Source organism: Anoplopoma fimbria, chromosome 7, assembly GCF_027596085.1.
Source record: "Anoplopoma fimbria isolate UVic2021 breed Golden Eagle Sablefish chromosome 7, Afim_UVic_2022, whole genome shotgun sequence".
Taxonomy (NCBI): Eukaryota; Metazoa; Chordata; class Actinopteri; order Perciformes; family Anoplopomatidae; genus Anoplopoma; species Anoplopoma fimbria.
In genome coordinates this window covers 210,333-237,832 of record NC_072455.1, presented here as the reverse complement: position 1 = coordinate 237,832, position 27,500 = coordinate 210,333, and the positions used below count along the sequence as shown (strand labels likewise).

General features: G+C 40.6%; 2 protein-coding genes, 2 long non-coding RNA genes and 1 pseudogene across 5 annotated transcripts in view; 3 read left to right on the top strand and 2 right to left on the bottom strand.

Annotated features, from left to right (window-relative positions):
• The first annotated feature begins 7,760 nt into the window (after nucleotides 1-7,760).
• On the top strand, nucleotides 7,761-8,075 carry LOC129093691 (uncharacterized). Its single transcript, XR_008531301.1, has 3 exons — nucleotides 7,761-7,834; nucleotides 7,872-7,931; nucleotides 7,996-8,075. It is a non-coding gene; the product is annotated as an uncharacterized LOC129093691 (long non-coding RNA).
• A 1,039-nt stretch (nucleotides 8,076-9,114) lies between these two features.
• Nucleotides 9,115-10,959, top strand: LOC129093689 (rano class II histocompatibility antigen, B alpha chain-like). The gene is made up of 3 exons (XM_054601780.1): nucleotides 9,115-9,375; nucleotides 9,845-10,129; nucleotides 10,483-10,959. Exons 1-3 carry the CDS (start codon nucleotides 9,180-9,182, stop codon nucleotides 10,602-10,604), a joined length of 603 nt encoding a protein of 200 aa, XP_054457755.1. The 5' UTR covers nucleotides 9,115-9,179; the 3' UTR covers nucleotides 10,605-10,959.
• A 2,249-nt stretch (nucleotides 10,960-13,208) lies between these two features.
• LOC129093686 (H-2 class II histocompatibility antigen, I-E beta chain-like) lies at nucleotides 13,209-18,057 on the top strand (annotated as a pseudogene).
• Nucleotides 16,623-17,342, bottom strand: LOC129093692 (uncharacterized). 2 transcript variants are annotated; one of them, XR_008531302.1, is made up of 4 exons: nucleotides 17,211-17,342; nucleotides 17,003-17,030; nucleotides 16,779-16,922; nucleotides 16,623-16,707 (listed from the first exon to the last, which is right to left on the bottom strand). It is a non-coding gene; the product is annotated as an uncharacterized LOC129093692 (long non-coding RNA). The 2 variants fall into 2 exon arrangements; XR_008531303.1 differs by lacking the exon at nucleotides 17,211-17,342 and having other exon boundaries at nucleotides 17,003-17,115.
• Nucleotides 18,058-25,135: 7,078 nt separating the features above from the next.
• LOC129093683 (disks large homolog 4-like) overlaps nucleotides 25,136-27,500 on the bottom strand; it is a 25,933-nt gene continuing 23,568 nt past the window's right edge. Inside the window, 5 exon segments of the mRNA XM_054601772.1 lie at nucleotides 25,136-25,289; nucleotides 25,457-25,548; nucleotides 26,566-26,675; nucleotides 26,759-26,931; nucleotides 27,001-27,102. Coding sequence (XP_054457747.1) covers nucleotides 25,183-25,289; nucleotides 25,457-25,548; nucleotides 26,566-26,675; nucleotides 26,759-26,931; nucleotides 27,001-27,102 — 584 coding nt within the window. The 3' untranslated portion in view covers nucleotides 25,136-25,182.

Here is a 27,500-nt window from a genome sequence, read left to right as displayed (position 1 = left end):
AGAAATACAAACAGACCATCAGATCAGAAAGAAATAATATTTCAGTGTGTTCAAAAGATATTAAAACCTCGTGGGAAGTAATGAATCAGATGCTGAGCCCAGAGCTTCCTTCAGTCTCTGGATGGTGAACATTCTCTGGACGATCTAAATGATAAAGATCTAAAACGTTATGAATTCTTTGTAAATATTGGTCAAGACTCAATATTGCTGCTTGTCATGTTAATCCACTGGATCTTATTCCTACAGATGTCTCTATATCTAATGTGCTCCCTGATATCCAAGAAATAAGTGAGATGATTGATGATCTAAAACATCTGCAGCTGGTCATGACAATATTTCTGCATAAGATAAGATCAGAATCCTTTATTAGTCCCTCAGTGGGGGAGTTTACAGGATTACAGCAGCGGAGAGGATAGTAAAAAACAAGTATTTTAAATAAGTAATAAAACAGGAAAGAATATTAAATAAGTAAAAGAATCCACAATAACTAAATATTATATATACAGACAGAAACTATTATAACTATTGTATTGCACAGTGTATTAGTGTATCAGTGTATTAGTGTATTAGTGTATTATTGTCCTGTGTCATGTGGTCTGCTGGGAGCAGAGCTGGTTGTGTAACCTGACAGCAGCAGGAAGGAAGGACCTGCGGTACCTCTCCTTCACCACCGGGGGTGGAGCAGCCGGTGGTGAAGGAGCTGCACAGAGCTGCCAGAGTGTCCTGCATGGGGTGAGAGGTGTTGTTCATCAGGGATGACAGCTTGGCCATCACCCTCCTGTCTCCCACCACCTCCACCGTATCCAGTGGACACCCAGCACACTGCTGGCCTTCCTGACTAGTTTATTCAAGTTCATGCTGCTGCTCCAGCAGACCACTGCATAGAAGATGGCTGAAGCCACCACAGAGTCAAAGAAGGACCTCAGTCTCCTCAGCAGATACAGTCTGCTCTGACCCTTTTTATACAGTGCCTTTGAGTGATTAGTCCAGTCCAGTTTATTGTTCAGGTGAACACCCAGGTACTTATAAGATCTCCATGTCCTGTCCCTGGATGTTCACTGGTTCTGGAGGACAGTGTTTTCCCCGGAGGAAGTCTCATTAACTTACACGATCTCTGAAATTATGGAACTGACGGTTCGTTACTCCACTCACACTCACAGTCCTCTGCTGCAAACACTGGTACTAGTACTACTAGCTGTGAGTACTGGTACTAGTACTACTAGCTGTGAGTACTGGTACTAGTACTACGAGCTGTGAGTACTGGTACTAGTACTACTAGCTGTGAGTACTGGTACTAGTACTACTAGCTGTGAGTACTGGTACTAGTACTACTAGCTGTGAGTACTGGTACTAGTACTACTAGCTGTGAGTACTGGTACTAGTACTACTAGCTGTGAGTACTGGTACTAGTACTACTAGCTGTGAGTACTGGTACTAGTACTACTGTGAGCTGGTACTAGTACTGGTACTGGTAGTACTACTAGCTGGTGAGTACTGGTACTAGTACTACGAGCTGTGAGTACTGGTACTAGTACTACTAGCTGTGAGTACCGCTCAAGAGCGGTCTCTCTCTCAGGTGTGTGTATTTACCTGTCTCTCTCTCTCAGGTGTGTGTATTTACCTGTCTCTCTCTCTCAGGTGTGTGTATTTACCTGTGTGTCTCTCTCTCAGGTGTGTGTATTTACCTGTCTCTCTCTCAGGTGTGTGTATTTACCTGTCTCTCTCTCTCAGGTGTGTGTATTTACCTGTCTCTCTCTCAGGTGTGTGTATTTACCTGTCTCTCTCTCAGGTGTGTGTATTTACCTGTCTCTCTCTCAGGTGTGTGTATTTACCTGTCTCTCTCTCAGGTGTGTGTATTTACCTGTCTCTCTCTCTCAGGTGTGTGTATTTACCTGTCTCTCTCTCTCTCAGGTGTGTGTATTTACCTGTCTCTCTCTCAGGTGTGTGTATTTACCTGTCTCTCTCTCTCAGGTGTGTGTATTTACCTGTCTCTCTCTCAGGTGTGTGTATTTACCTGTCTCTCTCTCAGGTGTGTGTATTTACCTGTCTCTCTCAGGTGTGTGTATTTACCTGTGTGTGTCTCTCTCAGGTGTGTGTATTCACCTGTCTCTCTCTCAGGTGTGTGTATTTACCTGTCTCTCTCTCAGGTGTGTGTATTTACCTGTCTCTCTCTCAGGTGTGTGTATTTACCTCTCTCTCTCTCTCAGGTGTGTGTATTTACCTGTCTCTCTCTCTCAGGTGTGTGTATTCACCTGTCTCTCTCTCAGGTGTGTGTATTTACCTGTCTCTCTCTCTCTCAGGTGTGTGTATTTACCTGTCTCTCTCTCTCAGGTGTGTGTATTCACCTGTCTCTCTCTCAGGTGTGTGTATTTACCTCTCTCTCTCTCTCAGGTGTGTGTATTTACCTGTCTCTCTCTCTCAGGTGTGTGTATTCACCTGTCTCTCTCTCAGGTGTGTATTTACCTGTCTCTCTCTCATTTACCTGTCTCTCTCTCAGGTGTGTGTATTTACCTGTCTCTCTCTCAGGTGTGTGTATTTACCTGTCTCTCTCTCAGGTGTGTGACTCTGATGACCCTCTCCTCCACTTCCTGATGTGTGTGTGCAGCAGTGATGTTGTGTGTCGTCAGCTCTCTCTCACCTGTAGAAAACAGAGCAGCCAGAGATCAGAAGGTACTGAGATGTAACCGCTGTACTCTCACCTGGTCAACACCTGCAGGCCGGCGGCCATGTTGATGAAGTTCATGTTGTTTGTTTCAGAGATACAAATATAAATATATATATATATGTGTGTGTGTATATATATATATATATATATATATATATATATATATATATATATATATATATTATATATATATATATATATTTATAAAGTTATATAGTTTCTCCACCAGAGGACACTGTTTCACATCAAACTGAGCTGAACACTGAGTTCATCTACAAAGAGTTGCAGCTAACAGGTCTACGTCTTGAGGCAGAAGTTTCTTAAGGTGTTTGAGGATCTTTTAGGGGCCTTGAGGAGGTTCCAGAGGTCCTTGACAAGGTTCCAGAGGTCCTTGAGAACGCCCTTGGGGTGGTTGAGGAGGCTCTAAGGGTCTTTGAGGAAACTCTGGAGATCCTATATGGAGGTTCTAAACGTCCTTTAGAACAATTTAAAGATAACTGAGAAGGTTCTGGTGGTCGGAGAGGTCCTTGAAGACTTCTGCGGGAGGAGTTCTTGTACCCTGAGTCCTTGAGGTTTAGGTGATCAGTTATATTGGATATGTTATTGATCTGTTGTGTATTCAGTTTGTTCCCCCAGCAGAATGAAAGAACCTCCTTGTGATCAGTTTATGTTAATGAGCTGTTCCTCATCACCTGCTCAGGTACGCTGAGCTTCACCTTCTGGAGCTGGAGGAACCGTGATCAACCTGTAGGTGGTGGATGAGTTCCTTCTCTCTCTCTGATGTTCAGCATCAAACTTCTGCTCCTGGTAACTGATGACTCATCTGCAGCTCTGTTTCTGATTGGCTGCTGAACAGGAAGTGAAAGTAAAGAGTCGGGACTTTCCAGAGACGCTGGTTCAGGTTTCTGACGACAAAACAGAGAAAAGAGAACGAAACAACAAACTGCTGAACAGAGACGCTGCTGCTGAGATCACATGACACTTTCTCCTCTTGTGTCAATAAAGTTTTTACAGCTCACTGTGTCCTTCAGTGTGAAATCACACTCACAGTAATAACGAGAGTAATAAAGTTCATCTTGTTTACTTCAAATCATGGTTTTATCTGCTACTACCATTATTATTATTATTGTAATTATTATTATTATTATTATTGTAATTATTATAATTATTATTATTATTATTGTAATTATTATTATTATAATTATCATTATTATAATTATTATTATTATCATTATTATTATTATTATCATTATTGTTATTATTATTATTATTATCATTATTATTATTATTATTATCATTATTATTATTATCAATATTAGTATTATTATCATTATTATTATTATCATTATTATTATCATTATTATTATTATCATTATTATTATCATTATTATAATAATAATTATTATCAGTATTATTATTAGTCACATTAATAATACTATTCCATATATCATTATTATAATTCTACTGTAGTCATTGCTGTTATTATCAGTGTTCTTATTGTTTCCTTGGTTACTCTGCTACTACTGTGATTATATGAATCATTTATGTCATAAACACTGAATGTGTTGTATCTGTTGACTTCTGTCCATCCTGGAGAAGGATGTAAGGACAGAGGAGGTGAGGGTGTAAGGACAGAGGAGGTGAGGGTGTAAGGACAGAGGATGTGAGGGTCTAAGGACAGAGGAGGTGAGGGTGTAAGGACAGAGGAGGTGAGGGTGTAAGGACAGAGGAGGTGAGGGTCTAAGGACAGAGGAGGTGAGGGTGTAAGGACAGAGGATGTGAGGGTCTAAGGACAGAGGATGTGAGGGTGTAAGGACAGAGGATGTGAGGGTCTAAGGACAGAGGAGGTGAGGGTGTAAGGACAGAGGATGTGAGGGTCTAAGGACAGAGGATGTGAGGGTGTAAGGACAGAGGATGTGAGGGTCTAAGGACAGAGGAGGTGAGGGTGTAAGGACAGAGGATGTGAGGGTCTAAGGACAGAGGATGTGAGGGTGTAAGGACAGAGGATGTGAGGGTGTAAGGACAGAGGATGTGAGGGTGTAAGGACAGAGGATGTGAGGGTGTAAGGACAGAGGATGTGAGGGTCTAAGGACAGAGGATGTGAGGGTCTAAGGACAGAGGAGGTGAGGGTCTAAGGACAGAGGATGTGAGGGTGTAAGGACAGAGGATGTGAGGGTCTAAGGACAGAGGATGTGAGGGTCTAAGGACAGAGGATGTGAGGGTCTAAGGACAGAGGATGTGAGGGTCTAAGGACAGAGGATGTGAGGGTGTAAGGACAGAGGATGTGAGGGTGTAAGGACAGAGGATGTGAGGGTGTAAGGACAGAGGATGTGAGGGTCTAAGGACAGAGGATGTGAGGGTGTAAGGACAGAGGATGTGAGGGTGTAAGGACAGAGGAGGTGAGGGTGTAAGGACAGAGGATGTGAGGGTGTAAGGACAGAGGATGTGAGGGTGTAAGGACAGAGGATGTGAGGGTGTAAGGACAGAGGAGGTGAGGGTCTAAGGACAGAGGATGTGAGGGTGTAAGGACAGAGGAGGTGAGGGTCTAAGGACAGAGGATGTGAGGGTCTAAGGACAGAGGAGGTGAGGGTGTAAGGACAGAGGATGTGAGGGTGTAAGGACAGAGGACGTGAGGACAAGGACAGAGGAGGTGAGGACAGAGGAGGTGAGGACAGAGGATGTAAGGACAGAGGAGGTGAGGACAGAGGGTCTAAGGACAGAGGATGTGAGGACAGAGGATGTGAGGACAGAGGAGGTGGACGTGGTCTCCTCTCTCTGGAGGACAGAGGAGGAACGTTAGGGTTCTACAGGAGAACAGACGGCGTTGATCAGAGAACATGGAAGCAGAATAATGATGTTCATCTGTTTGAACTGGTCTTGTGTTCAGACATCAGTGAGACAGAAACACACTCCCAGATGTGTGTGAGTGTGAGACACAACATCTGGACCGGAGTCTGAGCTGCTTCACCCGGTAACTGATGACGGAGCAGCAGCTTTATTCTCATTGGCTGCTGACCAGGAAGTGAAAGTAAAGAGAGGGACTATCAATCAATAATTGATCAATGATCAGTTCAGACAAGAGACTGAAGGCATGGTGTGGTCTGACTGGTTCTGCATGGTGTGGTCTGACTGGTTCTGCATGGTGTGGTCTGACTGGTTCTGCATGGTGTGGTCTGACTGGTTCTCATGGAAATGGAAATATCAGAACACACAAACACAAACAAGTTCACCAAACGTTAAATCAGAGCAGAAGGAAAACGTGTGCCGTGTTTTAAGCTTCTCTGTTCTTTGAAGAGTTTCATCTTCAGCTTCATCAAAACAAACATCTGTTCACTGCAGACGTTAGTCATCGTTATCGTTTCATCTGTGTGTTCCTCAGGCGGCAGTGGAGTCAGAGCCTCATGTAATCAAGGAGAGGTTATGAATGAAATATGAAACATGAAGGGAGTTCACAGTGAAACAACAGAGCTTCATTAAGTGAGGTGTTGGTAATAAATGATAAAATAATAAAACAAAGTCTGGGAGAAACGTTTGATTTCGTTTTGTGATTAAAGTGAAGCTCATTGATTAGTTGATCTCAGTGACGATGATCAATTACAGTTCAGACAAGAGACAGAGAGGTTTGAGGTCATGTGACCTTTAACTGTCAACTCATTCATCAGTTCATTTACTCAAATGTGTTTCATAAATATCAAACTGTTTAATGTTTAATGTGTTTAATGTGTTTAATGTGTTTAATGTATTTAATGTGTTTAATGTGTTTAATGTGTTTAATGTATTTAATGTATTTAATGTGTTTAATGTGTTTAATGTGTTTAATGTGTTTAATGTGTTTAATGTGTTTAATGTGTTTAATGTGTTTAATGTATTTAATGTGTTTAATGTATTTAATGTATTTAATGTGTTTTTAATGTATTTAATGTATTTAATGTGTTTTAATGTAATGTTTTAATGTGTTTAATGTGTTTAATGTTTTAATGTGTTTAATGTAATGTTTTAATGTGTTTAATGTGTTTAATGTATTTAATGTATTTAATGTATTTAATGTTTTAATGTATTTAATGTGTTTTAATGTGTTTAATGTATTTAATGTATTTAATGTTTAATGTATTTAATGTTTTAATGTGTTTAATGTGTTTAATGTATTTAATGTAATTTAATGTGTTTAATGTATTTAATGTATTTAATGTATTTAATGTTTTAATGTATTTAATGTATTTAATGTGTTTAATGTGTTTAATGTATTTAATGTTTAATGTTTAATGTATTTAATGTGTTTAATGTGTTTAATGTATTTAATTTAATGTATTTAATGTATTTAATGTGTTTAATGTATTTAATGTATTAAATGTGTTTAATGTATTTAATGTATTCAATGTGTTTAATGTGTTTAATGTGTTTAATGTATTTAATGTATTTAATGTGTTTGATGTATTTAATGTATTTAATGTGTTTAATGTATTTAATGTGTTTAATGTGTTTAATGTATTTAATGTGTTTAATGTGTTTAATGTGTTTAATGTATTTAATGTGTTTAATGTATTTAATGTGTTTAATGTGTTTAATGTATTTAAACTCTTCATCAATCAATTCATGACGTCATTGCTCTTCTTCTTCATAAAGACTTTATGATACATATCAGTAGAACGTTTCTACATTCAGACTTCTGGACTAAACTTAACTTTAAATAAACTGTAAATACATTTGACTGATTTGTTTGTAAACAATACATTAACTTATTTTTATAAACTATTTTGATCTTTTGTTTTCATTTATTAACAATAATCATCCAGTAAAATCTGAAATGTTGAAGAAACGTCTGAATTTAAAGATCTTATTTTGAAAACCCAATATTATGAAAAAAATCCTACATTTATCAATCAGCTTTATTTTGAAAAGCCTCCATGAATGCAGTATTGATTATTGATTGGGTCGTCTCCAGCTGTCCTCATGTCTGTGTATTAAAGTTCATGTGAGCAGCTGCCTTCCTTTACCTGGCAACTCATGACATCACACCAACTCTGCTCTCTGATTGGAGGTTCAGTTTGTAAGAGATCCACTGCTGCTGGAGATCCAGTCAGTCCTCCTCAGTCTGGTTCAGGTCTACAGAGTCCCAGTCTGGTTCAGGTCTACAGGTCTACAGGTCTACAGAGTCTCAGTCTGGTTCAGGTCTAAGAGCATCTCAGTCTGTTTCTACAGAGTTCAGGTCTACAGAGTCTCAGTCTGGTTCAGGTCTACAGAGTCCCAGTCTGGTTCAGGTCTACAGGTCTACAGAGTCTCAGTCTTTCAGGTCTTTTGTTTCTGTCTGGTTCAGGTCTACAGGTCTACAGAGTCTCAGTCTGGTTCAGGTCTACAGAGTCCCAGTCTGGTTCAGGTCTACAGAGTCTCAGTCTGGTTCAGGTCTACAGAGTCTGATGAGTCTGGTTCAGGTCTACAGAGTCTCAGTCTGGTTCAGGTCTAAGTCTCAGTCTGGTTCAGGTCTACAGAGTCTCAGTCTGGTTCAGTCTGAGTTCAGTCTGGTTCAGGTCTACAGAGTCTCCAGTCTGGTTCAGGTCTACAGAGAGCTATGAAGTGATGAAGATGAAGGTGATGGTGGTCTTCAGTCTCTCTGGTGTCCTCAGAGTCTCAGCTGACGGTAAGTCTCTGTCTCACTAGTCTGGTTCACTCAACAACAGTCAGTCAGTCCGTTTGTTTACAACAGTCTGAACAACAAACAGTCAGTCAGTCTGGTTCAGGTCTACGGAGTTTACTAACAGTCTGAACAACAAACAGTCAGTCAGTCAGTTTGTTTACTAACAGTCTCAACAAACAATCAGTCAGTCAGTTTGTTGACTAACAGTCTGAACAACAAACAGTCAGTCAGTCTTTGTTTACTAACAGTCTGAACAACAAACAGTCAGTCAGTCAGTTTGTTTACTAACAGTCTGAACAACAAACAGTCAGTCAGTCCGTTTGTTTACTAACAGTCTGAACAACAAACAGTCAGTCAGTCAGTTTGTTTACTAACAGTCTGAACAACAAACAGTCAGTCAGTCAGTTTGTTTACTAACAGTCTGAACAACAAACAGTCAGTCAGTCAGTTTGTTTACTAACAGTCTGAACAACAAACAGTCAATCCGTTTGTTTACTAACAGTCTGAACAACAAACAGTCAGTCAGTTTGTTTACTAACAGTCTGAACAACAAACAATCAGTCAGTCAGTCAGTTGTTTACTAACAGTCTGAACAACAAACAAACAGTCAGTCAGTTTGTTTACTAACAGTCTGAACAACAAACAGTCAGTCAGTCAGTTTGTTTACTAACAGTCTGAACAACAAACAGTCAGTTTGTTTACTAACAGTCTGAACAACAAACAGTCAGTTTGTTTACTAACAGTCTGAACAACAGTCAGCCAGTTTGTTTACTAACAGTCTGAACAACAAACAAACCTTGTGAAGATGAACCTTGTGTTTTCTCTTCAGGTCTACATGAGGACATTGCTGTTCTTGGCTGTTCAGACTCTGATGGAGAGGACATGTACGCTCTGGATGGTGAAGTGATTTGGTTCGCTGACTTCAAACACAAGACAGGAGTCGAACCTCAGCCCAGTTTCATGGATCATACTAGTTATGTAGAAGGAACTTATGAACAAGCTGTGGCTAATGTAGAGATCTGCAAACAGAACCTGAAAAATCATGTTAAACCCTTCAAGGACTTCCCACTGGAACGAGGTAAACACTAACACTTGTTTATTTATTATTTGTGTCTTCAGCTGTTTAAACTCTTAACGTCTGACTTCCTGTTGTCAATAAAATAAACTTTATTGAACATAAAAGTAAATAACAGCAGCTTCATGAAATCACTTTATTGATTAGCTTTCATGTGTTCATTAAGCTGCTGATATTTGATTTATTTTGTTTACACTTCAGACAAAACTTAGATTTTAATATTTATTGTTGATTAAAGAACAAGAAGCCAGCGTTCCTCTAAGAACAACAACAACAATCCGACTCCATCCTGATTCTTAGATCGACTCTCTTCTCCTCAGTGAGCCACGCTGTCTGTCTGCTGACAGTCTGAACAACAAGCAAACAGCCAGATGTTGGAATGACTCATAATAATAATCAGAAGGAGAGCGTTTCACTCATCAAACTAACCATTCATCATATTCATCTTTCATAAGAGCTGTGTTCTGTTCAGATCCTCCTTCCAGTCCGGTGATCTACACCAGAGACAACGCAGAACTGGGAGAGAAGAACACCCTCATCTGTCATGTGACTGGTTTCTTTCCTGCTCCTGTGATGTTCTCCTGGACCAAGAACCAGCAGAACGTCACTGAAGGAAGCAGAACCAACGTTCCCTTCATCAACAAAGACGGAACCTACAACCAGTTCTCCTCACTGGAGTTCATCCCACAGCTGGGAGACATCTACGGCTGTACGGTGAAACATCTGGCCCTGGACCAGCCGCTGACCAGGTTCTGGGGTGAGAAAACTTTATTAACATCTTCACAACAAACAACAGCTCAGTTCTGTCTCCAGATGTGGAGGTGGAGCTTAACGTCTCCAGATGTGGAGGTGATGTGGAGCTTAACCTCTCCAGATGTGGAGGTGGAGCTTAACCTCTCCAGATGTGGAGGTGGAGCTTAACCTCTCCAGATGTGGAGGTGGAGCTTAACCTCTCCAGATGTGGAGGTGGAGCCTAACCTAACCTCTCCAGATGTGGAGGTGGAGCTTCCAGATGTGGACCTCTCCAGATGTGGAGGTGGAGCTTAACCTGTGGAGGTGGAGCTCCAGATGTGCAGGTGGAGCTAACGTCTCTGTGTTTTCTGTCTCCAGATGTGGAGGTGACTCCGCCCAGCGTTGGACCTGCTGTGTTCTGTGGAGTCGGTCTCACTGTCGGCCTCCTCGGCGTTGCTGCTGGAACCTTCTTCCTCATCAAAGGAAACGAGTGCAGCTGATTGGTTGATGATCCTGTGATCCTGATGACTCATCATGTTGTTCTCTCTTCCTCATAACTCTGATTCTTCTTCTTCTTGTTCTTATGATTGAATGAATCTGTCTTTAAATCAGCGCGCTCTTATTTTGAAATAAAGGTCACATGTGTAGAGTTGATCAGCTAGCTCTCCTCTGATTGGCCGATCACAGTTATGACTTCTGTATCTTTATAATAATCACAAACGGCTTCTTTCATAAAGTTGAGCTCAGTCGTTGTTTCAAAGCAGCCAATCAGATCTTCATGAAGCAGTGATGTCATCTCTGGTGGAGTTAAACCTTTTCATTTCCTGTGAGAAATAAAGTGAGAAAACCCTGAAATGTCTTCAAGTGATTTATTTCTTATTTATTATATAACAGACTCTCAGAATATTCATCTGAATGTTCAGAGCTGCAACAGAGAGGATGAAGATCTCAACACAAACTGAGAGACTGGAGGAGCTTTCTGCTGGAGGAGCTTTCTGCTGGAGGAGCTTTCTGCTGGAGGAGCTTTCTGCTGGAGGAGCTTTCTGCTGGAGGAGCTTTCTGCTGGAGGAGCTTTCTGCTGGAGGAGCTTTCTGCTGGAGGAGCTTTCTGCTGGACCTCTTTAACCAGCCAGGCTCTCAGAGCTCTTTGTCTCTTTACATAATAAGATATATTTATAGATATAAATATATATGGTCCTTCAGAAACGTTTTGTTAGGATTGCTACCCGATCAGAGTCACATCTCATCTGCTCCTCTGTTTCAGAAATCAATATTTTTCAAATTTGTGTTTTTATGTATCAATATTTTTGGGTGAAGGAAATATTCCTGAACATTTCAAGACCTTCTTTAAAGCAACTTCACAGGTTCATTCTGACTCAACTCGTCATCTTCAGATCTTCATCCTCATAAATGATTTACTTCAGAGGTCAGTTATCGATAAGATTTCGGGAACCAGATTATGGAATGGCTTTTTACACTTCGTCTATAAAAAGTTTCAAAATAAAAAGACAACCTTACCCCTGTTTTCTAACCTTACTTTCCTTTTTATAATTATATGTACTTTATTATTATATGTATTATATGTATTATATGTATTATATGTATTATATGTATTATATGTATTCCTTGTTTCAGTTTGTATTTTTATCTGTAGTTGTTGCATTCAGAGGGACGTCTGTGTAAATGCAGAAATCAAACACACACACTTATTCTCACACGCACACACACACACACACACACACACACACACACACACACACACACACACACACACACACACACACACACACACACACACACACACACACACACACACACACACACACACACACACACACACACACACACACACACACACACACACACACACACACACACACACACACACACTCACACACACACACTCACACACACACACACACACACATCTCACACTCATTGCATTTTTTTTTCCTTTGTTTTCTTGTTATTTATAATGTATTGTTGTTATAAATCTTGTAAAAATGCTTTTTTCAACCATACTTCATAGCATAATGTATATTATTTTAGTATTCGTTATAGTATTGTGATTGTTTCATATTATATATGTGGAGGCTTCAAATGAGCCCAGTGCACTGTGATATTATTTATCTATGTTATGTTTTTATATTTTCAATTCTGCAAATTAAGACACACACTAACACAAATAAACGCAAACACAAACTTTTATTCTGAACATTTTCTACTAAAATAAATGTGTTAATAATAATAATAATTATAATTATAATGCTAACATGTATAGTGTTAATAAAATAATAATAATAATAATAATAATAAAATAAATAAAATGTATAGTGTTAAATAATAATAATAATAATAAATAAACTAATAAACTAAACTAATAATAAATAAAATAAACTGCTAAAATATGTATAATAAAATGTAACATGTATAAATTAATAATAATAATGCTATAATAAATAAAATAATAATAATAAAATAAAATAATAATAATAATGCTAACATATAAACAAACTAAACTAAATAAAATATAAACTAAAATTATAATAATAATAATAATAATAATAAACTAAAATAAAATAAATAAAATAAATAAAATAAATAAAATTAAATAAATTAAATAAATAAAATAAATAAAATAAATAAAATAAATAAAATAAATAAAATAAATAAAAATTAAATAAACTAAACTAAACTAAACTAAATAAACTAAACTATAAATAAACTAAACTTAATAATAATAATAATAATTCTGAACATTTTCTACTAAAATAAATGTTAATAATAATAATAATAATAATAATAATGCTAACACGTATAATAATAATAATAATAATAATGCTAACATGTATAGTGTTATTAATAATAATAATAATAATGCTATGTATAGTAATTATTAATAATAATAATATATAGTGTTATTAATAAGACTAATCATAAGGATATAACCTATAACCTCCTGACTGTGTGTTTGAGCTCCAGCAGCAGACTTTGCTCTGATTGTCTGCCTGGTAACAGGTGATAGTGATGATGACGATGTGGGTCATGTGATCTGTCCTCTGCTTTTAACAGCAGCTCTCACTGAGACTTTGTGAGTGTTTGTCAGGTCAACAGAGGAACATGGCTTCATCCTTTCTCCTCTTCTCCCTCCTCTTCATCGGCCTCCACGCTGCAGGTAGGATCACTACACTGACACTACACTGATCAATATTACTGATCACTGATCCTATACCTCCTGACTGATCACTTGATCCACACAGACTGATCACTGATTGTCACCTGATCACAGGTGATCACTACACTGATCACTGATCACTACACTGCTTTTATCACTGATCACTTTGATCACTGATCACTGTCAGGTCACAGAGGATCACTGATCATCCTGATCACTGATCACCCTCCACTTCACTGATCACACGCTGATCACTGACACTGATCACTGATCACTACACTGATCACTACACTGATCACTACACTGATCACTGATCACTACACTGATCACTGATCAATACACTGATCACTGATCACTGATCACTGATCAATACACTGATCACTGATCACTACACTGATCACTGATCACTGATCACACTGATCACTGATCACTACACTGATCACTGATCAATATCACTGATCACTGATCAGTGATCAGTGTATCATTGATCAGTGTATTGATCAGTGATCAGTGATCAGTAGTTTCTCACTGAGTCTCTTTGTTCTTCTTCAGATGGATTCATGGAAGCCAGAGTGACCCATTGTGTCTTTAACTCCTCTGATCCTAAAGACATCGAGTTCATCAGACTCTTATTATTACAACAAGTTGGAGTACACCAGGTTCAGCAGCAGTGTGGGGAAGTATGTAGGATTCACTGAGTACGGAGTGAAGAACGCTGAGTACTGGAACAATGATCCTTCATTACTGGCTCAGGAGAAGGCTGAGAAGGAGAGAGTCTGTGTACACAACATTCAGATTGACTACGACGCTGCTCTGACTAAGTCAGGTGAGTTTGAGTTTGAGTGACATTATTATTATTATCATTATTATGTTATTATTATTATAATTAGTGATATGTTATTATTAATATTATCAATATTATTATTATTATTATTATTATTATTATTATTATTATTATTATCATGACTTACTAATCTCGTTTTTATTATCATCATTAATAAGAATTATTTCATCTTCACACAGTAGATTTGAATCCTTAGATTTAAATGAAGTTGTTCAAACATTATATAAATTAATAAATCAGACATATTCTCTCAAACGTCTCTGTCTCCACCTGGTGGTGAAGCTCAGCTACTACAACTGATACTAATACTAATACCTAATCAATGATGTTCTTTTAATGTTTCAGTTCTTGATCAACCCTTAAACTTATTTTAAGTTTCTTTATTTAAACTGTGACGTCATCACATCAACATATTATGTAAATCTGATGAATCTATTTACATAAATGTAGCAATTTAACTTTAATGTAAAACGACAGATATCATACATAGATTATATATTTGTGTTTATGTCTCCACCTGCTGCTCATTTAATTAAAAATGTTAAAGTCTGGTTTTAATCAGACTAAATAATAAAGTCTGGTTTTAATCAGACTAAATAAATAAAGTCTGGTTTTAATCAGACTAAATGAATAAAGTCTGGTTTTAATCAGACTAAATAAATAAAGTCTGGTTTTAATCAGATTAAATCTGGTTTTAATCAGAATAAATAATAAAGTCTGGTTTTAATCAGATTAAATAAATAAAGTCTGGTTTTAATCAGAATAAATAATAAAGTCTGGTTTTAATCAGATTAAATAATAAAGTCTGGTTTTAATCAGATTAAATAATAAAGTCTGGTTTTAAATAAATAAAATAAAGTCTGGTTTTAATCAGATCAAATAAATAAAGTCTGGTTTTAGATTAAATATCAGATTAAATAAAGTCTGGTTTTAATCAGAATAAATAAATAAAGTCTGGTTTTAATCAATTAAATAATAAATAATCAGAAAATAATAAAGTCTGGTTTTAATCAGATTAAATAAATAAAGTCTGGTTTTAATCAGATAAATAAATCTGGTTTTAATCAATAAAGTCTGGTTTTAATCATTTTAATCAGATAAAATAAATAAATAAATAAATAAAGTCTGGTTTTAATCAGATTAAATAAATAAAGTCTGGTTTTAATCATAATAAATAATAAAGTCTGGTTTTAATCAGATAATCAGAATAAATAATAAAGTCTGGTTTTAATCAGAATAAATAATAAAGTCTGGTTTTAATCAGAATAAATAATAAAGTCTGGTTTTAATCAGAATAAATAAATAAAGTCTGGTTTTAATCAGAATAAATAATAAAGTCTGGTTTTAATCATAATAAATAAATAAAGTCTGGTTTTAATCAGAATAAATAATAAAGTCTGGTTTTAATCAGAATAAATAATAAAGTAAATCAAATAAATAATAAAGTCTGGTTTTAATAAATAATAAAGTCTGGTTTTAATCAGAAATAAAGTAAATAAATAAATAATAAAGTCTGGTTTTAATCAGAATAAATAATAAAGTCTTTTTAATCAGAATAAATAATAAATAAATAATAAAGTCTGGTTTTAATCAGAATAAATAAAAGTCTGGTTTTAATCAGAATAAATAATAAAGTCTGGTTTTAATCAGAATAAATAAATAAAGTCTGGTTTTAATCAGAATAAATAATAAAGTCTGGTTTTAATCAGAATAAATAAATAAAGTCTGGTTTTAATCAGAATAAATAATAAAGTCTGGTTTTAATCAGTGGTCAGAAACAGATGTAAAGTTGACAGAACTTCACTGAACATAAATAGAAACTCAACATTTATCAGCTGAAGACTGAAGACCTGAACTCAGACCAGCTGGACCAGTTTGCTGCTCTGCTTGTTACCATGACTCCCAGTCCTGAAGGAACAACGAGAACTTTGTATCAAACTACTGAGAAATGAAAGAGAATCATTAAGAACTCTTAATAAGACTCTTAATATGATCAATAGTATCAATACTCACCATCATCATAACGTGTGTTGCAGCTCCGCCCTACGTCAGACTGCACTCGGTGACGCCCCCTGGTGGTAAAGATTCGTCCATGCATGCTGGTCTGCAGCGTCTACCCTCAGAAGATTCGACTTCTACCCTCAGAAGATCATAGTGAGATGGCTCCGAGACGGAGAGCCGGAGACCGCCAGGGGTCACTTCCACCGATGAGCTGGCAGGTCCAGGGGACTGGTACTACCAGGTCCAGGTCTCACCTGGAGTACAAGCCCAGGTGGGTCCACCCAAAGTCCAGTAGGTCCAGGTCCAGTAGGTCCAGGTCCAGGTCCAGTTAGGTCCAGGTCCAGGTCCAGGTCCAGGTCCAGGTCCAGTTAGTCCAGGTCCAGGGTCCAGGTCCAGGTCCAGGTCCAGGTCCAGTTAGGTCCAGGTCCAGGTTCAGGGTGTAACGCTGATGAGTTGGTTTGTGTGTCAGCAGGTCTGGAGAGAAGATCTCCTGTGTGGTGGAGCACATGAGTCTGAGTAAACCTCTGGTTACTGACTGGGGTAAATACCTGTCTGTCTGCTCACCTGTCTACCTGTCTCTTAACCTGTCTGTCTTCCTGTCTACCTGTCTCTCTGCTAACTTAACCTGTCTCTCTTAACCTGTCTCTCTGCTAACCTGTCTACCTGTCTCTCTGCTAACCTGTCTACCTGTGTCTTAACCCGTCTCTCTGCTAACCTGTCTACCTGTCTGTCTCTTAACCTGTCTTCCTGTCTCTTAACCTGTCTCTCTGCTAACCTGTCTACCTGTCTGTCTCTTAACCTGTCTTCCTGTCTCTTAACCTGTCTTACCTGTCTTCTGTCTACCTGTCTCTCTGCTAACCTGTCTACCTGTCTCTTAACCTGTCTACCTGTCTCTTAACCTGTCTACCTGTCTCTTAACCTGTCTCTCTGCTAACCTGTCTACCTGTCTCTCTGCTAACCTGTCTACCTGTCTCTTAACCTGTCTCTCTGCTAACCTGTCTACTGTCTCTAACCTGTCCTGTCTACCTGTCTGTCTCTTAACCCTGTCTAACCTGTCTACCTGTCTTTAACCTGTCTCTCTGCTCACCTGTCTGTCTCTTAACCTGTCTACCTGTCTGTCTCTTAACCTGTCTCTCTGCTAACCTGTCTACCTGTCTGTCCTCAGACCCGTCCATGCCCGAGTCTGAGAGAAACAAGATCGCCATCGGAGCGTCAGGACTGATCCTGGGTCTGACCTTATCTCTGGCTGGATTCATCTACTACAAGAGGAAGGCCAGAGGTCAGAACATGGTTTAGTTTAGTCCAGACTCAGAGGAGGACAGACCAGGACCCTCAGAGTCTGGAAGAAGTGTATCTCTCTCTGAAACCTGTCTGCTGTTTCTCTAAAATAACATTCATGTTCATGTCCCCCCCCCCCACCCCCCCGTCTGTTCTGTTCTTTAAACCAGGACGGATTCTGGTTCCCAGTAACTGAGCCTGGCCCTGGTCCTGGTCCTGGTCCTGGTCCTGGTCCTGGTCCTGCTGTTGGTCAGATGGAATGAAAGCAGCAGCTGCTTCAACCCGCTTCATGTTTTCAGCTCAGCACCCGGACAGTGCTGCCCCCTGCTGGACCGGCTCACCACCTGATTCTCTCATGATCTGGACTCTGATACTCAGCTGGTCTAAAACCTGATCTCAGGTTTAGTCTGGACTGTGGTGTGTCACAGCTGGATGTGAACTCTGCTTCATCTACATGTGATTTGATGCTTTACTGTGTGAAATCAATATTTAACAGCCACTTATATCCATAACGGACTCAATAACTCTGCTTTCAAATCAAATGTAATCCAGTGTTCTGAATGATTTGGGGCTCTCAGGTTGTGTGATTGTTAGATTCATATATTTTACTGCAGTGAGACGTTTTCTAACCACAATAAACCAGAAGACAACTCTGACACGCTGTGGATTCATTGAACACATGTGAAGTATCCATCTAGTCTGTGTATAATGTTTATGAATGAAAAGCATCTCAGCATGGACAGATGCTAACTTACAACAACTAATGAAGCTAAAACCAGCAGCTGGTTAGCTTAGCTTAGCATAAAGACTGGAAACGGGGAAACAACGAGCACTGCTCCGTCCAAAGGTAACAGAATCCACCGAGAGCTGCTGATTCTGTTCAAATAACAATCACACTCCATCCACTCAGAGTTAAGGTCACGGCCTTCAGACACACGGTTCTTTAAAGTTCTATCTCTCTTCACTTATAGAAGCGCTGTCGTCTTCAAGACAACAGAAGGAACATCTGCTTGTTGACGCACTGCTTTTCTGTTAGACTGACAAACTCTTAGTGACTGCATGAAACGCTAGTGGTGTTATTCAAGTACTGTATCCAAGTCCAGTTTAGAGGTTCTTGTACTTTACTCGATATTTCACTTCACTACAACTGACAGCTGTAGTAACTTTAATTTAAAGACTTGATATTAAAAAACTAAACAAAACTAAACTTCATTTCTTCAAATAACTTTTCCAGTCCCAAAGAGACCAAATGTTCCATTATGTCTCTAAAAATCAAACATTTAGAGAAAAGTGCAAGATAAATATTGTGTGTTTCTTCTTCTCTCTTCCAATAATCATGTCAGGACCCTTCAGATTTATCTGGTGACCCTTTGGAGGGGCCCAACCCTATGTTGGGAACCACTGGACTGAAGTAAAGAACTTCATGAGCTCCAGTGAACGGGACATGCATTGATCCATCAGTATTAACATTCTAATATATGAAATATAACAATCCTAGTGCAGTGCTACTGATCACATGACATCGTCACATGACTGTTCAGAGCTAAATGTTGGGTCTGTGGTGTTTCAGCTTTCTGGAGAACCGCTCATACAAACATCTTCACAGCTTCCTTCTAAGACTACCAAGACTACCAAGACTACTAAGACTACTAAGACCACTAAGACTACTAAGACTACCAAGACTACTACGACTACCAAGACTACTACGACTACTAAGACTACCAAGACTACTACGACTACTAAGACTACTAAGACTACTAAGACTACTAAGACTACTAAGACTACTAAGACTACTAAGACTACTAAGACTACTAAGACTACCAAGACTACTAAGACTACTACAATCACACTGACTACTACGACTACTACGACTACTACGACTACCAAGACTACTAAGGTTCAGAAACACACAAACTGCTAGATAAGGTAACAACCTGTTAAAGATTTATTTTGATATGACTAATATTTAAACTCACTGTTCCCCCAAATAACTAATAGAAGACCCCAAAGCTCTTAAACAATATGCAGCTCAGTATACTACTCACTGTGTACTTCTACTTCTATACGTTGTAGTACTACACTAACCTAACAAAGAAATGTTACAGAATCATATTTGACTCATAAATAGAATAAATAAATATGATGCATTATTGATCACAAACTATCCAGCATCACTTCAATCAGAAAAGACTTCATTATAATTAATGATTCATTACACATGCATAAGAAGAGAATAGTGAAAGTCTTTGGAGGTTGGACTCCATCATGACGTAGTATAATAGAGAGGTAGTGATGCTAAGCTCAGATAAGGCATAATCCCTCTAAAAGAGAGAATTATTGATATGAATATATAAATCCAATACCTAGGATTGAGGTGAAGCAGCCACATTCTAAAAGGATGCCGGACTAATGCTGAGTTGATGACTTGCTTTTAGAGAGGATTAACTTTATGGTCTGTTTGACTAAACTACAGGTAAACCATGATTCAGACAAAGGAAGAATACCTGGGCTAAGAAATAAAGGAGAAGTGGATCACGTGGTTGGTCTTCAACGTTGGTGGTTCTTCATGGATTTAAAGGAACCAGAAGAGAGTCTGAAGGAACACAAACAGAGAACGCACCTCTGCATAGGAGTGTTAAAGATGGAGGCTGATGCATTTGGGTTGAAGGATATCGAAGATTAAGAAGATCTGAGAAAAGCATAGACGGCTAATGGAAAAAACAGAGTTGATCAGAGCATCAAACTGAAAGAGAAGCTCTGGATAAACCTTTCAGCAGTAATGTGATGGCTGAATTAGAAACTAAACTGGTGAAGAGGATCTTCACATCATATATTAAAGTGAATGCTGCAATCACACTGAGAACATATGGAGGTTTGAAATGTGGACGTCAATGCAGTAACAAATGAAGGACACACAGTGTTTATGAGAACCGGTTCAAGAGGCCAACACAATCCAAAACAAAGGGGGGTGATGGAGGCCACAGCTCTGGGGGAGAAGCTGTTCCTCAGTCTGTTTGTTGTTGTTATGGTTCTGTACCTCCTCCTGATGGGGGGACAGACACACTGGGTCCTGGGTGTCCTGGGTGTCCTGGGTGTCCTGGGTGTTCTGGGTGTTCTGGGTGTTCTGGGTGTTCTGGGTGTTCTGGGTGTTCTGGGTGTCCTGGGTGTTCTGGGTGTCCTGGGTGTTCTGGGTGTTCTGGGTGTTCTGGGTGTTCTGGGTGTTCTGGGTGTCCTGGGTGTTCTGGGTGTCCTGGGTGTTCTGGGTGTTCTGGGTGTTCTGGGTGTCCTGGGTGTTCTGGGTGTTCTGGGTGTTCTGGGTGTTCTGGGTCCTTGCTGATGTTGCTAGCCTTCTTGTGGAGACGGCTAGCATAAACCGTGTCCAGAGTCAGAGTTTGGTTCCTCCGATCCTCTGAGCTGTTCTAACTACCCGGGTCTCTCCGGCTCTCTGCTGTGCAGCTGGTGTACCACAGGGTGGCGCAGTGGCAGAGGATTGACTCTGTGGGGCTCCTGTAGAAGTTGACCAGGAGCTGAGAGGGGAGTTTGGCTTCTTTGAGTTTCCTGAAGAAGAAGAGCCTCTGTTGGGTTTTCTCCACCAGGTTTTTTAGGTGCTAAGGGCCCATGTCAGATCCTTTGTGATGTGGATTCACTTACACCCTCCACCTCCTCACCGTTTATGTGGAGGGGGGGAGGTGTGGTCTTCCTGGTTCTCCTGAAGTCCACGATGATCTCTCTGGTTTTTATAGTGTTAAGGAGCAGGTTATTGTCAGTACACCAGTGAGAGAAGTAGTTACATCCTGTTGTGTGAAGTATCTTCATCCAGCAGAGGGTATTCTTTATTTGAGGGCATGACTCATTGGTTTCATGAAGCCTCGAGACCATAACTGCACTGAGGATGAGTGACGTAAAGACCTGTCAATCAGTGTGTAGCCCCGCCCTAAAGCATCCCCTGCTTTATGGTCTGTTTGACTCTAAATGGAGCATCATTTACTAAATGAACATCATGCTGTATTGAAGAAGACTTGAAACTAGAGATTGAGACCATAAACTCATGTTTACAATGTTTACTGAGGGAATAAATCAAGAGAGAAGTAGAGTCATTTTCTCATAGACTTCTATACAACCAGAGGAGTCGCCCCCTAGTGGACAGCAGAGAGAATGCAGCTTGCTTTACATCTCTTTACATCTTTTGGGATAAACTGGTCCGGTACTGAACTTCTTCTTTTACTGGTCGGTTTGATCAGTGTCATCTTCATGGTGAACTCATCGGCCAATCACAAGCAGAGAAGCTGCGTGATGATGAAGCCTCCTGTGTTATGACTCCTCCACTCCACCAGAGGTCAGTGTTTCGTCTTCATCTTTCAGGATGATGATCAGCTGATGAGCTTCACCTGAACATGATGTCTCCTCTCAGCTGATGTCAGGTTGGTTAGATCCAAACATCCTGACATGATTACTGACATGATTACTGACATCATTACTGACATGATTACTGACATCATTACTGACATTATTACTGACATTATTACTGACATCATTACTGACATCATTACTGACATTATTACTGACATTATTACTGACATTACTGACATCATTACTGACATTATTACTGACATCATTACTGACATCATTACTGACATTATTACTGACATTATTACTGACATGATTACTGACATCATTACTGACATCATTACTGACATGATTACTGACATCATTACTGACATCATTACTGACATCATTACTGACATCATTACTGATTACCACCAGTACTGACATGATTACTGACTCTCCATGTTTGTTTAGTTTAGTTTATGTTTTTTCTGAATGAATGTGTTTATTTATTACTCTTAACTAGTCCGGTCTCCCGTTAACGGGTTTTCACTCTGCTGGTTGTGACGCTGGTTGTGATTCCTGCAGTGAAGATGTCTCTGCTGTTGTGATTCCTGCAGTGAAGATGTCTCTGCTGGTTGTGATTCCTGCAGTGAAGATGTCTCTGCTGGTTGTGATTCCTGCAGTGAAGATGTCTCTGCTGGTTGTGATTCCTGCAGTGAAGATGTCTCTGCTGTGAAGATGTCTCTGCTGGTTGTGATTCGTGCAGTGAAGATGTCTCTGCTGGTTGTGATTCGTGCAGTGAAGATGTCTCTGCTGGTTGTGATTCGTGCAGTGAAGATGTCTCTGCTGCTGTGGGCTGTGATTCCTGCAGTGAAGATGTCTCTGCTGGTTGTGATTCCTGCATCGGCTGGAGGTCCAGAGTCTGGTTTCAGGATCTGCACCTCGGTTGGTGAGTGAGATGTTCCATCTGGTTGTTGGGAGACATGAAGGTGTGGAGAGTAGTTTGACTGTTGTTGGTCCATGTGAGCAGTGGACTGATTATGAGATCAGAGTATTAATGATGTGTACATCCCTGTACCACTGCCTAAACACCTGTTACCAGAGGTACAATAAAGAAGTCAATGGTGAACATGAATGAACAGAACAATATCATAATAGGAATATAATACAGCTAGCATGAGACACAGAGGGTCGAAAAGAAGTCAATGGTAAACATGAACACAGATGCAGCTCAAGCAGAATATTAATATACTAGCAATATAACCCACCTAAGATAAGACATGGTGGGAGGAAAAGAAGTCAATGGTAATCATGAATGCCTATAACAATATGATAATAGTAATGTAGCCCACCTAGCATGAGACACAGAGGGTAGAAAAGAAGTCAACGGTCAATTTCAGTTTCTTTAATGTTTTGTTTCTCTGCGTTTCTTATTGGTCTCTCTGGTTGTTGCTCAGTGAGGGAGATGGTCCAGTGAAGGACTCTGACAGCCAATGAGGAGCCGCGGGTTTGATTCCAGACTGAGGTACGCCACACAGGAGTGTGTGTGAGGAGTGTGTGTGGTTCCTTTTGTTTGATCACCAAAGCCTTCATTCAGATTCTCCGTCGATTTTAAACTGTGGATTTCTGAATTTCCAGTGTCAACCAATGAGGAGGGGACAGGTGAGCCCAGGTAGCTAGCCTAGCACGCTAGCTCCTTTATGCTGTTATCAGTTAAGATCTCCCTCCCTTCACACCTCAACATATCATCAGCAAACCAATCAAACAGATCACTCACATTCAGCTTTTATAAGGAATTTATTTCAATATTTGAATTTCATTTAGAACTAGTTATTTCATAATACAACAAGCCAACAGCCTGTGTGTGTGTGTGTGTGTGTGTGTGTGTGTGTGTGTGTGTCACAGGCTAATAAATATTCAGATATAAGTTTATTAAAGTGTTTCTGTCAGTGCTCAGAAAGAAAAGACGACCTCAGGTAACCCCGCTGTGTGTGTGTGTGTGTGTGTGTGTGTGTGTGTGTGATGATATTACATCTTCAATAATTAGGATTATTTTTATTATAATAATTATAATAATTATTCACATGACCCTGATATTTAGTCTAAAAAACCCACTGGAACCACCACAAACCAGTTCAGGAGCATTGTGGGTTGTGGAGTCAGGACAGACCCCCCCACCTTTAGCCCCGCCCCTCAGCTGATTCTGAAGGTCCTGGTCCTGTCAGGGAGCAGGGAATCATGGGGACTGTAGTCCATCAGAGCTCCAAAGCCAGGGATTGTGGCTAGAAGATCTGTATCTGGGAATGGGTGATGTAGTCCGTTTGTGCTGAAGATACTTGTTGGTGGTGGAATCCTTGACTGGAGCAGGGAACTGTGGGTAATGTAGTCCATAGCCTTTTACAGTCTAAAAAGGGAAGTGTTCAGTTTCAGGTTGACCTCCTTGTTGCTGCTTAGCAAAAACTGTCCACTGCAACAGATTGTAGGTATTGTAGTCCAGACAAAAAGATATTTTGGTCATTGTAGTCCAGACAGAAGGGTATTGTAGTCGTTGTAGTCCAGACAGAAGGGTATTGTAGTGGTTGTAGTCCAGACAAAAAGATATTTTGGTCATTGTAGTCCAGACAGAAGGGTATTGTAGTCGTTGTAGTCCAGACAGAAGGGTATTGTAGTCGTTGTAGTCCAGACAGAAGGGGATTGTAGGTGTTGTAGTCCAGACAGAAAGGGATTGTAGGTGTTGTAGTCCAGATATAGCAGAGGGGGCAGAGGGGGATTGTGGGTATTGTTGTCTAGTGTTTGATACTTTAAGCCCTGAATAGACTGTGTGTTTGAGCCCCATAGTTTTATTTACAGTCACACAAGTCTTTATGTACACTACACACAAACGCACACCCACACACACACACACCATACGCACGCACACACACACACACACACACACACACACACACACACACACACACACACACACACACACACACACACACACACACACATCACATCACATAAATAAATAAATAAATAGATAAATCATTAAATAAATAGTATAATATAAATACTTCATTACCAACTGAACTCTACAGTCCTGATTCCTTATTTATGGTTAATACAGGATCAATCAATCAATCAATCAATCAATCAATCAATCAATCAATCAATCAATCAATCAATCAATCAATCAATCAATCAATCAATCAATTAACCATCTGTCTCTCTGCGTCTCCTCCTCAGAGACAGATGGAGAGACAGACAGGTCCATCTTAAAGAAACACATCTCTTGGTTGCCGCGGCTACAGCATCCATCCAATCACGTGCTTGCTCGTCATCGCGTAGAAAGAAAAGAAACGGTAAAAAGACAAACGCCTGCCTCCATCATGTGACACCGCTGGAGGAGGAGGAGAGGGGGGGGGGAAAAGCGTTTCCATGGAGACGGGTCTATCGCTGGCTGCAGCCAATCAGAGTCTGTCTCGAGCAGGAACCCAGATGTACGGGCCGCTCTGCTCCTCGATGACCCCTTTGACCTGGTGGTAGACCTCCTCGAAGCTGTCGCCGTGCACGATGGCTGCTCACACACACACACACACACACACACACACACACACACACACACACACACACACAGTGACACCATAGCGTTCCTCTCACCTGTACACACACACACACACACACACAGTTAGCATCACAGTGACACCATAGCGTTCCTCTCACCTGTATGAAGATTGTTTTTACCTGTGAAACACTCCAGGAAGTCTTGTTCCAGTTTGATCGCTCGATCCAGAGCTTTCCTCGCCTGATCCTCCGACAGACGCTTGTTCAGATCCCTGAATACACACACACACACATTACACACACACGTTACACACACACACATTACACACATATTACACACATTACACACACACACACACACACACACACACATTACACACACACACACACATTACACACACACACACACACACACACACACACACACACACACACACACACACACACACACACACACACACACACACACACACACACACATTACACACACACACACACACACACACATTTCACACACACACATTACACACACACCTCACTGATGACCTCACTGATGACTGATGACCTCACGGAGGACCTCACTGATGACCTCACTGGTGACCTCACTGATGACCTCACTGATGACCTCACTGGTGACCTCACTGGTGACCTCACGGAGGACCTCACTGATGACCTCACTGATGACCTCACCTCACTGGACCTCACTGACCTCACTGGTGACCTCACTGAGGACCTCACTGGTGACCTCACTGATGACCTCACTGATGACCTCAAGGAGGACCTCAAGGAGGACCTCACTGGTGACCTCACTGGTGACCTCACTGATGACCTCACTGGTGACCTCACTGGTGACCTCACGGAGGACCTCACTGGTGACCTCACTGGTGACCTCACTGATGACCTCACTGGTGACCTCACTGGTGACCTCACGGAGGACCTCACTGGTGACCTCACTGGTGACCTCACTGATGACCTCACTGGTGACCTCACTGGTGACCTCACTGATGACCTCACTGGTGACCTCAAGGAGGACCTCACGGAGGACCTCACTGTTGACCTCACTGATGACCTCACTGGTGACCTCACTGGTGACCTCACTGGTGACCTCACTGGTGACCTCAAGGAGGACCTCAAGGAGGACCTCACTGGTGACCTCACTGGTGACCTCAAGGAGGACCTCACTGGTGACCTCACTGATGACCTCACTGGTGACCTCACTGATGACCTCACTGGTGACCTCACTGATGACCTCACTGGTGACCTCACTGGTGACCTCACGGAGGACTTACAGGATGTTCTCCAGGGAGCGCGGGCGGATGAAGATGGCGACGGGTTGGAGCTGAGCCGCCTGCAGCCTCCTCACGGCGTTGGCCGACACGTCCAGGATGCAGTGTTTCCCCTGGTGAGACAAACCGCCGTCAGCTGATCGCCCAGCCGCCTCCAGCTCCGACACACATCACCACGGTAACCGCCGCGTCTCACCTGCTCGGCCACCTGTCGGACGCTCTGCACCGACGTCCCGTACAGGTGGTTGTTGTACTGCCCCGCCTCGATGAAGCGGTGGGACTGGATGTCCCGCTCCATCTGTTCCCGTGACGACACAAAGTGGTAGTCCCGCCCGTCGACCTCGTAGTCCCTCTGAGGGCGAGTCGTGTCTGCGGACAGAGGCAGTGACATCACTTCCTGTTTGCCCACGTCATGTTCTCAGCTTTAACAACACTTACGAGGGACGCAGGAGCCAAACTTGTCCGGGAACTCGGACAGCAGGTCGTCGTTGACCCGGTCTTTGGTCGGCCCCAGGATGATGACCGGACGGGCGTAGTCCACTACAAACACAGGGAACTTTATTAACAGCTGCTCGGTTCTGACAAACACAGAGCGAAACAGCAGAATCAGGTATGTTCTGATTCTAGTGGGCTCCCATAGCGACATGGATCAGGTCTGTGGAGTGAGTCTGTGCTAATCAATATAGTTATTGATCACTGGATGGTTCGATCAGGGGTCTCTCTGTGGTTGTTTAGTGTCTCTCTGTGGTCCTTTAGTGTCTCTCTGTGGTCCTTTAGTGTCTCTTTGTGGTCGTTTAATGTCTCTCTGTGGTCGTTTAGAGTCTCTTTGTGGTCGATTAGTGTCTCTTTATGGTCGATTAGTGTCTCTTTGTGGTTGTTTAGAGTCTCTTTGTGGTCGTTTAGTGTCTCTTTGTGGTCCTTTAGAGTCTCTTTGTGGT